Raw genomic sequence first — 17,445 nt, 5'->3', positions numbered from 1 at the left:
TTAAAATCCCTTCAATCTGAACCGGACTGAGTACATGGGGCATGTGTATTGTAAATCAAAGAACAGTAATGTGATAAGGTTTGAAGGTATGAACTGGCCTTCTGATCATCTATTGTGGACAATAATTGGATAAACTGCAACCCTGAGTTTCTGAGTCTGAGGCAGTGAGGTTTTGGTCGACCAGTTCCTTCAAGTATCTCCCGACGGACTTGTTGATGGACAAGTTTGGCTTGTTTGTGAGATTGTAGTGTCAGTTTCATTTGGCTTTACAAGCTGGATCATTGGAACTGGCAGAAACGCTACTAGCACGGATTGATTCAGGATCTGTTCTCAGTTGATTGCCTGACCATTAGGGTGGTCATTAAAAATTGAAAGTCTGAGCTCCAACCCCCAGAATTCATTCTATTAGTCGAGAAAACTCTCCTGGTGAATTTCTTCCTCAATCTAACAACATTTACCCCTCCGTCATCGACCTTGAAGTTTCACCCTGAGGATCCCAGAGAGACGCTTTTTATCTGGGAATAAATAGAGTTTATAAGGATTAAAATGCAAATGAATGTTTTGGTTTTGGTTTTGAGCTGGGGAACAATGAGTAAGCCCGCCCCCGATGATCTCAGAGCTCTGGGGGGCTCGTAACAGGGCAGCATGTCAGACATATATTGGGGTCTCAAACCATTTAATGCTTTATAAGTTAGCAATATAATTTTTACATCGATTCTGTAAGCTACTGGTAGCCAGTGCAGAGATCTGAGTACTAGGGTGATGTGCTCTACTCTTTTTGTTTTGGTCAGGACTCTGGCAGCGGTGTTCTGGATTAGTTGTGGTTTTTTTTAACCGATTTTTTTACAAAGACCTGTAAATACACTATTACAGTAATCGAGCCTGCTAAAAACAAATGCGTGAACTAGTTTTTCAAGGTCTTGTTGAGACATTAATGTTCTATGTCTGGCTATGTTTTTCAGGTGATAGTATGCTGATTTAGTAATTGTGTTGATATGGGATTTGAAATGGGGGACTGGTTCAAGTCCCCGAACAGACTTAAAATATGGAGTGTGGACTGCTACTTGGAGAGGTCCAAGTTCACCTCCTGGATAGGGCTGTGCGATTATGGCAAAAATCATAATCACGATTAATTTTGGTCAATAATTGATATCACGATTATTAAAAACGATTATCCATTTACTTTGAAAACATCCATTTATTGAAACATTTGAACAGTATGTTTTTAACAGTTGATTACCCTGAACTTCAAGTATAATTTTTTTCTTTTTAAATAATTACATTTGTTTTTCTTTAAATAAATTAATAATCGTTTTATTTCGATTACGTTGTTTTCGTAATCGTTGCAAGCCAACATTGTAATAATTGTGAGATTAATATACGAGTAATTGTACAGCCCTACTCCTGGGCCCTGCCGTGGTGTCCTTGAGCAAGGCTCCGGACAACCCCTTACCCCCCCACTCTCATTGCTCCCCGGGCGCTGTACAAAAGCTGCCCACTGCTCCTAGTACTAGACTCCTGGTACTAGGATGGGTTAAAAGCAGAGAACAAATGTCACTGTGTGCTGTGTGACCATTAAAGAGGGTTTCATCCCTCCGATTCTATAAAAAAAAAGTAAAAGTGCGACAGTGTAAATACTTTCTCACAGTAGAGTTTTCTCGACTAATATAATGCATTTTGGGGGTTGGAGCTTAGACTTTCCGACTTTCAATTGTTAAGGACTACCCTACTGACCATAGTATGTAAATTCCTGCTGTCCTGTTTCAAACTAAATTGGGTCCAAGGGAAATTGAGTGTGTCCCCAAGGAAATGTGTGTTTATTGGCTAATTGTATTGATGACCTCATGTTTGCTGGCAAATTCACGAGCATTGAAAATGTGTCTCAAAATAAAACACAAATAATCCCAAATCTAAATACTTAATTTTGCAGCAAGGGCATTTTGTCTCGTTGCCCTTCCTGGCTCAACTTGGACAGAGAGAGTGACTTTGTCTCCATCGTAATGAGTTTTAATTTTGGCTCATAGACCTGTGTTATATTTGTTTGTCCCTACGTCATCTCCTGTCATCACAAATACTCTCATTGTCTCAGTGCAACATTATCTCAGCACCTGGCGGCTTGAAGTCCCGATGCCTGCACTCCAATCCTCTCAGGTGTCACTGTGAAAGACATAGACTGTTTTACATACAGCCCAATGTAATCCTAAGTGCTCCTGACCAATAACACCATTGCTAAATAACTTACAAATAACAACTCCTCCAAGGGTAACAATGTTTCACAAGATGAATACACTTCCTGAGATGTCTTGAGAAACCAAAAAGTACATTTCCCCATTAATCCACAAAGGAAATATTCATTTATTTGAAACCGAACAACAAGACATTACTTTCCTTCTTTGCCATTTACACAGATTTTTGAGTGTTGGAATTATTCATTTGTCAAAAAGCAGCTGATGACAAATTCGGTAGTCTGGTAGGGGTGTAACGGTTCACAAACATTTCGGTTCGGTACGTACCTCGGTTTTTAGGTCACGGTTCGGTTCGGTACGTTTTCGGTACAGCAGAAAAAATCATCACAAAACATAACATTTTTTTTTTTAAATTATTATTAAACTGTGAATAATGTATTCACTCAAATAAATACAAAATATAATAAAATAAACATTAAAGTGCAGCATTTCGATGAACTGAAATAATCTGTATTTGAACTTTACTGTACTAGTACTCACAAAACATAAACTATTAGTTTTGGGTTTTTAATTATTATTAAATTATGAATATTCACTCAAATAAATATAAAATAAACATTAAGGTGCAGCTTTTCGATGAACTGAAATAATCTGTATTTGAACTGTACTGTACTAGTACCTAAGCAGCCAGTTAGACATAATGACTTGCTTGTCATTGTATTTTCATGTTTTTTTGAAAGAAAAATGTACTTGTCCACATTGCTTGCCGAAAGGGCAGATCTGCTGGCACGAGCAATGTCTCCTGCTGTGAAGAACACACCCTCTCGCTAGGGACAGAGGTAGCAGACACAGCCAGGTAGCGCTTTGCTAACATGGCAACATAAGGATATTTGCCGTTTGTAATAGCTTTGGCTCGGTCTGAAGTTTTTGCGAGTGGTGGAGGCTAAATGCTAGTGGGAGTTGGGTTTGCACTTCAGTCTTTTGGTACCGGTGATATTCACGTTCGGGTGATGCCTTTTCAAATGAGTGTGCAAGTTTGATGTATTGCCACCCGCGTAACCAATTTTAGTTGAACAATGCCGACAAACAGCTTTGGTTCGGTCCACCTGTCTTTGTTCGTCATCCTTGTACGTAACTGTGAAACCAAAATGTTCCCAAACCGGAGACTTCAATGATGCTGGAGGATTTTTGATATGGGATTTGAAATGGGGGACTGGTTCAAGTCCCCGAACAGACTTAAAATATGGAGTGTGGACTGCTACTTGGAGAGGTCCAAGTTCACCTCCTGGATAGGGCTGTGCGATTATGGCAAAAATCATAATCACGATTAATTTTGGTCAATAATTGATATCACGATTATTAAAAACGATTATCCATTTACTTTGAAAACATCCATTTATTGAAACATTTGAACAGTATGTTTTTAACAGTTGATTACCCTGAACTTCAAGTATAATTTTTTTCTTTTTAAATAATTACATTTTTTTTTCACTCGAGAGAACCCAAGGCGCTGAATAGAAAATGGGCTCCAGTGAGGTGGAGTGTGATGCAACAAGGACTAGTACAGAGATCCTTCAATCAGTCCCAAGTGTGTACATAACACTCATAATCACAACCTATTAGGGGTGTAACGGTTCACAGAAGTCACGGTTTGGGGGTCACGGTTCGGTACGGGTTCGGTACAACAAGGACAAGCAAAAAAAAGTCCCAAATGCTTTTTTTTTTGCTGTTATTTTTTTTTAACAGTAGTTCAAGTTTTGGTGTGAAAATAAGGAACTCTAACATTTGGAATCATTAACTGTATTACACAGTTAAAAACAAACTACAAACAGTAACACACACACTCAGATGTCCATATTATTTATAATGACTGATGTCAAACAAAAAGGTTAAATAAGCTGAACAACTAAAAAGAATGTCTTGAAAATATTAAAATAAACAATAAGAAAGTGTTTCAATCACAATCAATAAAAGGCAATACAGAACTGTATAACATCTCCTGATGTCAACATATAAAATAAATACAATGATAAATATAAAACAAAATAAAATCTGTACCTTTTAGGAGCAATGTCTAACATGTGTAATTAACTTGTGAGTGTGTGAGGCCATTATGCCTAAATAAAGGTACTCAAGCTTTTCTCTATTTTCAAGTTTGTCTTCAAAAAGATGAGTTTGTCTACGTTGTCAGTAGTGAGGGCAGATCTGTTGGCGGTAACTATGTCACCTGCCGTCGAGAAAACCCTCTCGCTGGGACTGACTCGGATGTGCTTGAGCATGTTTGACGTGTTACCACTAGCATACCGCACCGCTGTCGAACAACGCCGACACACCGTCCCGGTCCGATCCACAACTCGCACCCCATCATTGTTGTAGTCCACAGGGAACCCGAAATGTTCCCACACAGCTGATTTAAAAGAAGCAGGTGGGTCTTCTAGCTCCTGTGTTGTGTGAACTCGCCGTAGCTACTAACTTTTCTTCTTCATGTATTGTGTTCGTTTTGTTGTGTTTTGTTCTTGTTCTTCATTTGTTATTTACGGGCGGCTGGCTTTTAGGCGCAATACCGCCCCCTGGATTATATATAGTGTAATACTGCCCTGAGTGACAGACTTTTTTCCCACTCGTAAAAAAAGGCGTATTCGCCGTGTGACTGCATGTGCCGAACCGTGACGTCCGAACCGTGACGGTACGGGACGAATACGGATACCGTTACATAGGGGTGCAACAACTAATCGACTTAATCGATTAAAATTGATTACCAAATTAGTTGGCAACTAATTCAGTCGTCGATTCGTTGGTGACGTCATCACATGTGTTCTACACCCCGTTAAGCTCCAACGGTATCGCTCTTTTTTTATCGGTACAGGAAACATTTAAAACATATGTCATATCTATTATTGCTACATAAACATTATATCGCAGTCTTAGTGTCACCAACTCCGTTTCTAATATGCAATATGACTACAAAATGCGTCTATAATGTATTTTCGATCTTCCCAATTCAGACGAGAGATCTCTCCCCCGCCTGCTTGCGATGGGGCGGGGCAGTTTACACACACACACGCAGCTGCTACATGCATGCAACACACACACACACGGAGGAGATGGCGGAGAGAACGCACTCCGAGGTGTGGTTAAACTTTAGCCGTCTCGATGTGGACAATGCTCGTTACCAAAAGTGCAATAACAGTTTATCATTTCAGGGCGGTAACACGAGCAATTTGTCTAAACATTTAGCAAAAGTGCTCCACATCCAGACGGAGAAATGCACCGGGTTCCACTGTCTTTCTAGCAGCTCTGTAGCCCCGTCCACGAGTAACGTTTCCACGTCAGGTGTTATGTATGCTAGCAGCAACACACGGAGTTAACTCAGTTATAAAAACATAGGTTAATGATTAGAGGTAACTGAGTTATTTATTTTGTTAAAGTTTCAGCTATTCTGTTTACAGTTCTGTCATCACATTATTATTATTATTATTATTATTATTATTATATGATTTGTTAAAACATTGTTGTTTCTTTTGATGTGAAATATTATGCATTTAATTAAAATAAAAAGCAATGTTAGTTTTGTTCACAATTTGTTTAGTTTACCTTATTTCTTGTCAAAAGAACCGTTAATACTATCGTTAAAAGGACCGGATCGATAAGCAGTATCGATATTGTAGTAGTACAGTTAAAACCTTAACGATCCGAATAATTGATTCATCGTTTCATTAATCGATAGATTAATCGATTATCAAATTAGTCGTTTGTTGCAGCCCTACCGTTACACCCCTACAACCTATGCATGGACAACAACTGCATTTGGTCTTCCTCTTGTTGCTTAGCAGCAGTGCATCTGAATCACTGGATTCATGATGCTATCCATCTCTTCTGGGACAGAAGTAGCCACGTGTCTCTAGACCTGAAACTAGCAACCGCAGCCACCATAGTAACGTGCAGATCTGACTCTGCATCGTCCCAGAGGGTTACAGACATTTTGGACCTGACACTGTTCACCCTCCACATCATTAGAGCGGGAACAATGTGCAGCCACTTTTTCAGCAATCTTACAAAGTAAAGAGTGGGTTTTGAAGCACTTTGTGCGGTGTATGGACATGAACATATACCCAGTTACCCACCCACGTCATCTCTGGCAGATAGATAGCCTTTGTGTCCACGGATGGTACAGCAGGGCACATCTGTCCTTGCTGTGTACCAGAGCAGGGCTCATTGTAAGCTCAATAGTAGCTGCTTTGGTTGGTTTACTAACTGCTAGAATCTTAACATCTTGTAAAGTTCTAAGGATGCCTGTGTCTTAATCTGCAGTAAAAAAAAGAAACCTAGGTTGAAATCAGAAATGTGAAGTGTTGGTACAATGTGCAGCGTTACTGCAGACAGAGTTGTTGAATATGCTACAAAAGCAGTTTTATTCCCTCGCCTCACTTTATAGTTCACTCAGGGTTTTGTTTTATACACACCAGACTCTACTCTATATTCTTATGGTGAATTATGACCTTTCGCTTGGCTTTTTAATCTTGGAAGCTTTAAATGATTAAAGAGGAAACCTTCCAATATGTTGTTTTTGTGATGCGTATCAAAAGGTGGCTCTTGGATGACAAGTCTTGGATGCCTGCCAGCAGCTGTTGACTCCTGACTGCCACAGAAGTTAGTCATCATGTCATGATGCGTCCGCCCGCTGTTGTCTGGTAGAGACGTTTTGGAATGTCCGACTTCATTTTGTTTCCTCCTCCCTCCTCCTTCCCTCCCTGTGTGGGATGTGCCTTTGGCCTTCCCGTCTCTTTCCCTCCCTGCTGCCACTCTCCCTCCAGGGGTTAAACCTGCGCTTCGCCTCAATTGCAGACCAGTTTGAAGCGGTTTTCTGGGAAGTGCTTTTTGTCTCATGGAATTCTGGGATAAGGTCATGTGACGCTTTGGCTACGTCATGTTGGACTAGGAAGACCTTGAGTCAGCCTTCTCAAACAAATACATTATGGTGTATGTGCACTTGCTTTCAGCTCAGATTAATAATAAGGCTGTCGTAACAGATCTCTTTGGGATATTCATGTGCTCATCCTTGTGCACAATGTTTATAAGCATCACATTTTGAATTATAAGAAAATGTTTATTCAAGACTGTGTTGGGGCTTGTTCTCCAATGAGTGCATGTCCTACATTGTGTGACTGTTGTTTGGTGTTATTTTTCTGCTGTGTAATAGGTTTCCCCCAGAAATGTAAGTGGCTCTCTATGCCCTGCTGTTACTGAACTGAGTGAGATTTGGGTCAGGCACTGGCAGTAAGAGGCGATGCCTATACATTTCAGGATTGTCACTCAGAATATCAGTTACATCAAACATGGCCACGGTTCATGTACATGACTCAACATAAAAGTGTATTTTTTATGGAGGATTTGTTCCACCATAAACTGGGGTTATGGCAGGTGGTTTGGTTAGTTAGGTTTAGTGGATAGAGACTAGAAACACATTGTTGTTGACATCATTTGTTTGTACTGGTGGCACTGCTTCTACTTCATTACATTACATTTCACTTGTTTCCTTTATCATATTACTAGACATTGGTTTTGACATGCATCCTGTGTTACACAATAACGGCTGAAAAGATGCAGTAAACTATCATTGTGTCTCAGGGTTGCTATTCTTTCCCCTGATAATCCTACATTATAAAAACAAATGTGGTTAAATCATCGAATTAAAGCAAGAAAGACCTTGCTGTCGAAAAATGTTTAATCCAATGACCATCAATGATTATTTACCATCCAGGGGACGCATCATGTTAACAAAACAAACAACACATCTGTACTTTGCACATATCTCGTGCAAGACAAAATCTGATCATGAATTGGGCTGGGTTATCCTACATCTTAATCTTTATATAGATATCAACTGTCCAAAACCTGCACCCTGTTTTCTAGGTTGAATCCATACATAGCCGCAAGATTGTCTATTCACCTTGTTTTCTGTTTTGCAAATGTATTTTCACTGTGTAACTGTATCCATGTCGCTTCCTTTTCCCCAGGGTGAGAGCAGCCATGTCAGAGGAGGCAGTGCGTCTAACGCGCAGCCAAAAGCGGGCTCTGGAGAAGGACCCTGATGCTCCGGAGGAGCCCCTGGAGGACATGGAGATAGACAGTAAACGGGTAAAGCTGGAGAAAGGTGATGCAGCTGAAGCTCCCCTGGCCCTGGTTGGATCTGAAGCTGAGGGAAACAAGCTGACTGAGCAGGATGCTAAAGTAGCAACCAGCATCCTAAAAGCTGGGGAAGTGAAGGCCACTATAAAGGTGGAGGTGCCGACTGGAGACATGCCCGTTGATATGAGCACATCTAAAAGGTGAGAAGAGGAAAATATCAAGGGTTAAATCAGTCTTTGAACTCTGGGAGTAATGGCAGCATTGCTTCACAGTGTTTAGTGCATGGGGACTGAGAGCTTGTTGGTCATAAGAAAGATAATTATTATTCAGTTTACATTATGCTGTCAGAGTCATTAGTCTGTGGCCAACCCTGAAGGGAATGCTGTAAACACTTTACCTTAAACAGTACTTATATTCCTGTACACTTGGCCTCAGTACTGCATAGTCAGAACACTTTGTCCACAATAAAGCCTTTGTCAGTATTTCCAGCTGGCCAACATGGAGCATAATCTCCTTACCAACCAGTTCATATCTGTGAGGGCATAAGACTCAAAGAATAGGTTGCTGCTGTACATTTTATTTGTTATGCTTCACTGATGTTGGATCATCTTATGGGTTAAATGAACAGGATGTGTTGTGGACTTCACACAGGCTTACAGCCGAGGACAAATACTTTCCTGCATTTTTGCGTAAAAGTTTGTTTAAAAGCTGCTCCAGGATTATTTATGTTCTATAGGCCTTGATTTCACGCCTGCATGCAACAGTGCATAGTGTTGTGCGTGGAGACGAGTCTGTTGGCGTTTCGGGTTTTTCTAACTTTGCACCAGCAAGTGGTCTGACAGAAGCCGTACAGGAAGTCGCTGTGTGGTTGCCGGCAGCCTGGCCCCATTTTGAAAAGTTTGAGGCTCCTGAGGCCCGGGCTCCATTTTCTCCCACAGCAGCACCTGAACTCTGCCTCACACTTCACACAAAATGAAGGCTACGTGTCACAAACTGGTTCCAACTGGCCGTTGCCATGGTTTCCACAGTGGAAGGAGCCGTTGGAGGAAGGAGGGGCCAGGGGGGGGGGGGGGGGGGTGGTGGGTGGGTCACATGACCACACAGAGAAATGCCTGATGTCATGTGACGTGTTTGGTAGAGCGATGCATACACACACTGATGGGATGGCAGTTCAAATGAACAGAGAGGTGATTTAGCTCGGCCCTGTTTGTGGAGTCACCTTTGACCTTTGATTAACCCTCAGCATGTGTTTGTGTGCTTACTCACTGCGGGGTGATTACTTTATTATTTGCAGAAGACTTGTGTGTGGACCAACTTTGTAAACCAATCAATAAAATATAAGTCAAACCAAATTGGATACATGTCTGAAAGTGACACTCTTACTGAACATAACATGAAAGGGTTCATGTATAAAAAGAGAGTCACGGGAGAGAAGCATTGCTGCCTTACCAAGTCGTCTGCATGCTGTGTGTGTGTATAAATGCCATCCAAATGTCAGTATTTCACATCATTTTTCAGGCCTGTTGCCTATTTATAGCCCAGCAATTAACATTAAGCTTACGTGGCTTAAAATGGCTTTTAGTCTTCTTTGAGAATTCCACTCCTCTTAATAACGACCGTATCAGCAATCCTATAGTGGGGTCAGTGGGAAGCCATGATCAGGGAGGCCGAGACGTGCAGAAATACTGGACCTTACATAACCAACTACTTCGTTGTGATGCTTGTGTAAGCTCTTCCCAATACAGTAGTAGCAACCAGAGGCAAAATCAGGCAAGGCACGCTTAGGTTTATGTTAACATTATAAAGCTCTTCAATCCTCTGTAATGCTACTTATAATCATTTGCCATATCGTTTGTAAGGAATGTAAACAAGGCCTCAGAGCGAAACTGATGCGTGTTCATGTTTTCACCGTGGATTAGGAGGGTAGTCTCTCTTGAAGTGCTGTGGTGTTTGTAAAATGCACTTTCCAGGAAGCAAGTATCAACAGGGATACATTTAGTTTTTAGCAGCTGGACAAAGTAGTGTAATGCAGTACATGTTTATGGTTTGTGTTGTTTATGCTAAAACTATACAGTATTTCAGCTGACTAAGCTTTCACAATATGCTCTTTGTCATATAGTTGACCTTGTTGAACTGAGCATAGGATGTGTGTTGAGGGGAGCTGTTAGACAGCTGTTGTGTTGGTAGCAGAGAAGCGTGTCTGAAGATAGCAGCATGCTAAAGAGAAGAAAAAAAGTGTGAAGAACTGAGTCGGTGAGTTTGAGTATAAAAGATGAACAAGTGAGTAAGGATGGGGGAGGGGTGTGTGAAGTAGTGAGTGAGTGTACACAATAGGTTGGCTCCTGGCCATGTATTCCCCTCCCCCTCACTGTCACCCTCTCCTGCGTCTCCAGCGGACCTCCGCTCTGCTCAGCTTGTGGCTCTAGTGTCGGCAGCTGAGAGCGAGGGCAGAGCAGAGGCCCAGGCTGTGCTGCTCCGGCTAGGCCACAGGCCTCACCACGGAGGCAAGGGAGGGGTGAGGCCCTATCTGGGTGGTAAACCGGGCCTGAGCTTGAATCCCTGGGGGCTCTCGCTCGACAGCGTCTGAGCAATTATATAACTTCTTTGCATGTTTGCATAACATCACATTCGGACCCAAGCCATTGCCCCTCATATACTGACATATCACGCTCCCTACCTTACCTCAGCCTCCACTTCTATTTTCTCATGCACAGCCCACAGGACCTGATCGGACTCACACTGTGATGGAGTCAGATCTATTCTTTCGCCATGGTCCACTCGCTGTAAAATTACAGCCACCTTTTACTTCAAATCTCCACCCCTTTCCTGATTGATGCATATGTGGCTCACCACTAGTCGCCTTTGTTCTCCTTAGTCCTCAGGAAAAGCCCATTAACATTTCATCGAAGGCTTTAAGCCTTTTCCACCTATACAAAAACTAAAAAGCAGTTAATTTGCCCTCTACATGTTTTTGTGACTGGCTTCGCTGTCTGGAGAGAGGAGGAGGTCTGGTCGTTGATGTTACCTATCGCTAGAGATAATGGGTTGTTGCGATCTTCCCCTGCCGCCATTACTCCATTATTGATCTCTTGGTTCTTGTCTTCTTGTGTGTCCCAGTGCACATTTGCACTTCAACAGGGACGATGAAATCATAATTATATACTGCCATCTACTGGATGTAAGATAAAACTACAAGTTAGTCGATAGTAACGAAAGTGTTCTGGACTGAATCTGGACACAGTGTTAAGTATTAACCAAATGATTGAATACCTTCTCAATATAATGTTTTCTGTCTCTTTTCATGTTCTGCCTTCAGTGACATTAAGAATGAGCGGCAGCCACCATCGCCCGATGATGTGATCGTGTTGTCAGACAACGAGCCATCCAGTCCTGTCATGAATGGCCACTGCTTACCTGACACAGATAAACTTATGGTGAGAAATACCACATTTACATTTAGCTTCGGTTTTTATTTTATCTACTGGCTTTTAACGTTTTCATTCTTACTGATGGCTGTTGAAAAGACCACTTTAAATTCCCTACTGACAGCTTGAAATTGTCTGCTTTCCTATCTCACATGGGGTCAACAGAAGAGTTCTCCTGAGGAGAGGGAGCGCATCATCAAACAGCTGAAGGAGGAACTCAGACTCCAAGAGGCCAAGCTGGTGCTGCTAAAGAAACTACGACAGAGCCAGATTCAGAAGGAGAGCAACGTGCAAAAGGTGAACAAAACGTAGATGATAGTCATTATATGCTTGACTGGAGCTCATGGATCCATCAGTGTTGTCTTTTCAGGTTTCACGAACACACAACTGCCATAAACAGAACAAGGCTTTCTTGTTGTTTTACAATTCACATCATTAATGACTTATAACGTCCCTGCTTATTCTTTCCTTCAAGTACATACAACTCTCGAGACTAATAATGTACCTTGATATTTTCAGTCTTCGGGCTCTGTAGCCACTCCTCCTCCTCTGGTGAGAGGTAGCCTCATATCAAGCAAAGGACCCCTCCAGGTACTTACCACATCTCCTGATTCGACTTGTATTGTAAAGCCTGTATTCATGTATGATACATTCTACCTTCGACCTCATACAAAGTGAAATACTGAGCATCATGGTATATTTGCATTGTTGTGTTTACAGTCGATAGGTCGAAGCTCAGGCACAGTGATCCCTCCTCCTTTGGTGCGGGGTGGGCAACACATGCCGTCCAAACACAACTCTCAGATTTCCATGCCACCCCTGGTCAGAGGGGCCCAGGTTAGTGTGAGGGGGTTTTAAACCGTGCATTTGTTAGAAAGTTACAAATAAAGTTTCATTTGATTTGAAGTCTAGATCTCTTTGTAAATGTCTTCCTTTGTCTCTGCCTTACTTGACCTTCATGATGTTTCCGTCTGTGTGCTGCGCTCAGCATCTTGCGGTTACTCCCCAGCAGATAGCCAGTCTACGCCAGCAGCAGCATCAGCACAGCGGCTCAGGCCCCCCCCCACTCCTGCTGGCTCCCAGGGCTTCTGTGCCCAATGTCCAGATGCAGGGCCAAAGGATCATTCAGCAGGGTCTCATTCGGGTGGCTAATGTGGCCAACAGTAATATCATGGTCAACATCCCTCAGGTGAGGATTCAATACACAAGAAAATATTGCACACTAATCTTTTTATTGTAAGCAAAGGGAAAAGTTATATTTCATATATCTCATGCATACGATCAGCTATAGCAGTGACATGCCCTGTGTAGTTGCTAAAGTGTTTTCTGTTGTTTGTGTCCAGGCCTCTCCAACCAGCCTCAAAGGCTCTTCAGTCTCATCCAACTCTAACATCAATGACTCCCCAGCCAGCAGGCAGGCGGCTGCTAAGCTTGCTCTGCGCAAGCAGCTGGAGAAGACGCTGCTGGAGATCCCTCCACCTAAACCGCCCGCCCCCGAGTTCAACTTCCTGCCTTCAGCAGCCAATAATGAGTTTATCTACCTGTTGGGGCTGGAGGAGGTGGTGCAAAAACTTCTGGAGATGCACTGCAGGGGTGGGTAGATCTTTCTATTTAGATATTTTAGGCACATGTATTACAATGCTGGATTAAAGTAGTCTAAAGACGCTCTCTGTTTTCTCATAGGTAATCTGGGCCCAGCTGCTGCCATTGCCAGCTCCATTCCCAAAGAGCCATACACCTGCGCCCAGTGTAAGACAGACTTTACCTCCCGCTGGAGGAAGGAGAAGGCTGGGACCATCCTCTGTGACCAATGCATGTCGTCCAATCAGAAGAAGGCCCTGAAGGCTGAGCACACCAGTCGGCTGAAGGCGGCCTTCGTTAAGGCTCTCCAACAGGAGCAGGAGATCGAGCAGCGCATCCTCCAGCAGGCGGCCGCCTCTGCCTCTAAAACCTCCTCTCCTTCACTCTCCAAGAGTGAGGTGCTGGTGTCGCAGCAGTACAAGCAGGTCCGGGCCGCCATGCAGCACAGATCTGTGGCTGGACACCACTCCATGAAGCAGGTTAGCATGGTCTTTAAATGTTTTGATGATGAAAAAGTACCTTTCCTACACTTTCAGCATGATAAATGAATCTTCTACCAACACACAGCACATCCCTCTTTCTCTCCACACAGGGTCACATGTCACACGGCATCCAGTCGATGAGCTCTCGTGGGATGGCCCACGCTTTCACTTCCTCCTCTCAGCTGCAGAGTGCCATGGCGGCAGCAGCGCTGGGCAGCAGGGCGGGAAAGCACGCTGCCGCACGCCCGATGCAGCACGGGGGTAAGGTCAGCGCCGGGAGCAGTAACCAGGCCAACGTGGCTAATTGGAGGAAGCAGACTGGGGGCAACACAGGTAACTAAAGATGAGACAAGGTTACACAGTTCTTCACCAGTTCTCACTTTCTGCTCCTTTTTTTGAGTAATTTCTCCATGGCAGCGCCACAGTTGCTTTTTCTCTTCTCGCTTTTTCATTTTTAGTAATACTGAGTAGCTCTTATCGGTGCTGCAGCAGCAGTCTGCTCTGCACGCAGGCTTCCTCCAAGTTTACAGTAAAACAAACTGGTGGTGTGACCAATGACCATTTACAATTATTAATACTATTACTATTATTAGCATTAGTCTATATTTTGGTTGAAACTAAGCCAGAAAAAAAAAAAAAACATAAATAATAATAAAATATATAAATAAAATCGATTTTTACAAATAATATTCGATTATGGAGACTGTAACGAATAATCACTGGCATCCCTAATACAGAGATGCTGTATGAGAAACCAATGTGAGTTTGGAAAATTGCACAATGTAAATGTATTTTAGTTTACCTTATCTGTAGAAATGGCCATGACATGGGACCTTTAACTTTTTTCCCACATGAGTCAAAATACTGTTATATGTGAACATACACAAATGTTAAACTGCTCTTTTTTCAGTACACTGAGCCTGCTATTTTCCTCCCGACAGGTGTGACTATGGCCTATGTGAACCCCAGCCTGTCTGCCCATAAGACCACCTCTGCTGTTGAGCGTCAGCGAGAGTACCTGCTGGACATGATTCCCTCCCGCTCTATCTCCCAAGCAGCCAACACATGGAAATAATGCAATCTTCCTCCCTACTGACATCATAACTATTCCCCCTCTTAATATCAATAACAGCCATTCTCATGATCATTCTAATCCTTTCTATGGACTCTGCTTCTGGCCAAATGGTGCAGGAAAGAATCAGTTTCTTATTTTGGATAGAGGTGTTCCTTCAGCTCTTTCTCAGATCTTTCTGCAGCCATCTTCCTTACCTGAACCCTTCACCCCAAACGGAGTTTCGATGCAACAGCGTGGACTTCTGACCCACAAGGAATATGTCGAATTGAATTTGGGAACCTTTTTCGAGGGTTGGGGTTTACATGGGCAACTTCTCGAGCGATGTTGCCTCTCCCTCCTTGTATGTCGGTTGATCCTCTCTGTTGCACCAAGAGGAATAACACCCGAGCTCCCCTGCCTCTGGATTAGGCTGGGGCAAATTTAATAATCGCTCGTACACACGTTCAAATCTTCGCCTTACGTCTTCCCCCTCTCCAGTCTGAGCCGTCAGACTCAGGCCCATGTGGTGGCCGAACTGAACTTTACTGAAGACCTCGCCGCAGGGATTGTGGTTGAGCTTCGAGGACCATCCACAATAATAACTGCTTCAGCTTTGCAAAAAAAGAAAAGACTAAAAAATATCTTTATCTGCACACAGACTTCCTCTTCTCTCAAACCCACAGCGTGTATAGTAGAGAAGTTGACGTGTGTTTTTGTATGGCTGAATGTTAGGATTTTGTCTTTTCATCTGTAAGTCATATACTGTGTTTGGAATATTGTGCTCACTGATACTTTGGAAGTGGCCTCTTGTTGAGGTAAGAATTTACAGGCTAATGTTACTGTTGAGGTGGTTTTACATCTGCTGGGTTCCATGTTGTGACCTACTTTTAAATACTTAGTTTTTTCTTAAGAGGAAGAATAAAGATTAGGGTTTCACTTACTCATGTAAAGACACGGAGCATATGTTTGGAGGACTATTCGTATTGAATATTGTCAAAAAAGAAAAAAACTTCCAAAGAACTAGTGGAGCCCAAATGGAATCCCTTCTGCTAGAAGGCGTCTAGTTTATTTGAACCCTCTCTGGATATAAACGTGAATTCATGCTAGACTGAGGGGGTGTAAGTAATGTCATATTTCTGACATTGTTTTGCTTTTAGATATAGGTTGTGGTGCATTATTTTTTTCTTCTATAGACAAACTGTCTCTGGGTTTATTTATAGGGTCATGTCAGTAAAGATATATGCTTATGCCCTACGTTTGAATGGATCTCCACCTAAAATGATTTGTTTTCTCTTGTGTGTCCAGTGGCTCCCACTCACCCTACGATTGGTCTTAGAGAAGCTGGACAGCTTTCAGAATGTAGTTATGCAAAAACCCCTATAGCAACACATGACATAAACTTCTTAGTCTTTAACATTAAGGTGTGTATGGTTTGTCGGGTCCTTGAATTGAGCTAACTATGCCTTTCACATGATCTATAGTGCATTTTATCAGGTTGCAGCAGCACAGGATAAGCTAGAGGAGAACATTATACATGACTACATTCAACAGGGGAATTCCAATTGCTCGTGGAGTTATTTTAAAAACTGTCTTTAATTTCACTCACTGGGATGGCCCACTCAGACATTTCTGTGGACAATTTGAAAGTGTCACTACATTCAAGACTTGACGTGTTGAAATTAAGAAGGTTAAAATGATAGTGCATATTTGAAATAATCTGGATGTTTTGCTAGCAATATGTTTAAAAAAAACAACTCAAAGCCAACTGACAATAGAGGTGGACCATCCCTGCAGTTATATTTTCAATATCAATTTTCTGTCTATTCGTTTTAATTTTCACATGGAAACAATGGGGATGATGATTTAAATGTCTATGTAATTACACACCTGGAGTCTTGCTGCCCTGTTGCCTCACTTTTTCATAATTTAACCATGATGTGATCATCGAATGCGACATTGTCAGGATGTGTGTCCTGTATCCTGGGTGCGCTCTTTAGCTCTCTGATTATCAGGACCCATACCTAAAGATGGTGCACTGCGCTCGGTAACTGGGTAGAAGTTTATCCCTCTGCACCGGGGTATCATCGCTATAGGTTTTGGGTATCATTTAGGATGGGGCAACAACAGTATGTACATTGCTGATAGAAATACAAGCAAATTAAGTTTAACTTAAATCGCTTAAGATTTTGTATTTCTGTCCCAGAGTAGTAGCATCGGGGTTCTTCCTGGCAGTCTGTACATTCCCGACAGGCACAAGGTAGCAGCCCGCGTCTTGTGGATGCAAAAATAAGCAATCTGGAACGAGCCGGTCATTTAGTGCCCTCCTGAGTGTAACCCTGTGCTGTCCTGACTACTGCCTGCTGCTGTTTGACAACAAATTCACCATTCCGTTTGTTTGGAGTCAGAACTCTGCGAAATGCAGTGCGGCCCAAATGGAAAAGAAAACGATGTATGAGAAGTATTTGTTTGTTTTTTGGATTTTTTCTGCTCTATCAAATAATAATAAAACTAATTTTAACCCCTCTTTCATGGTTGGGTTGCCTGTTCATTCACAATTTTTGAGCACAACAATAGTTGATCGCCTGCAA

The 17,445-nt window shown here is 42.4% G+C and overlaps 1 protein-coding gene across 3 annotated transcripts in view; it reads left to right on the top strand.

The window, feature by feature from the left end:
• Positions 1-17,381, top strand: part of gatad2ab (GATA zinc finger domain containing 2Ab) — a 31,045-nt gene extending 13,664 nt beyond the window's left edge. Inside the window, exons 2-11 of one of the 3 annotated variants that reach the window (XM_034080856.1) lie at positions 8,204-8,515; positions 11,632-11,749; positions 11,906-12,037; positions 12,260-12,331; positions 12,461-12,577; positions 12,753-12,929; positions 13,084-13,333; positions 13,424-13,800; positions 13,914-14,136; positions 14,745-17,381. In XM_034080856.1, the coding sequence (XP_033936747.1) occupies positions 8,217-8,515; positions 11,632-11,749; positions 11,906-12,037; positions 12,260-12,331; positions 12,461-12,577; positions 12,753-12,929; positions 13,084-13,333; positions 13,424-13,800; positions 13,914-14,136; positions 14,745-14,878 (1,899 nt within the window). In that variant the 5' untranslated portion in view covers positions 8,204-8,216 and the 3' untranslated portion in view covers positions 14,879-17,381. Of the gene's footprint in view, positions 1-8,203; positions 8,516-11,631; positions 11,750-11,905; positions 12,038-12,259; positions 12,332-12,460; positions 12,578-12,728; positions 12,930-13,083; positions 13,334-13,423; positions 13,801-13,913; positions 14,137-14,744 lie in introns of all 3 variants that reach the window. The other 2 variants (XM_034080854.1, XM_034080853.1) reach the window with 2 other exon arrangements.
• The last annotated feature ends 64 nt before the right edge of the window (positions 17,382-17,445 follow it).

This window comes from Pseudochaenichthys georgianus, chromosome 4, assembly GCF_902827115.2.
Source record: "Pseudochaenichthys georgianus chromosome 4, fPseGeo1.2, whole genome shotgun sequence".
Lineage (NCBI taxonomy): Eukaryota > Metazoa > Chordata > Actinopteri > Perciformes > Channichthyidae > Pseudochaenichthys > Pseudochaenichthys georgianus.
Note: the sequence above shows the minus strand (reverse complement) of the source record. Positions and strands in the feature narration are given on the sequence as shown.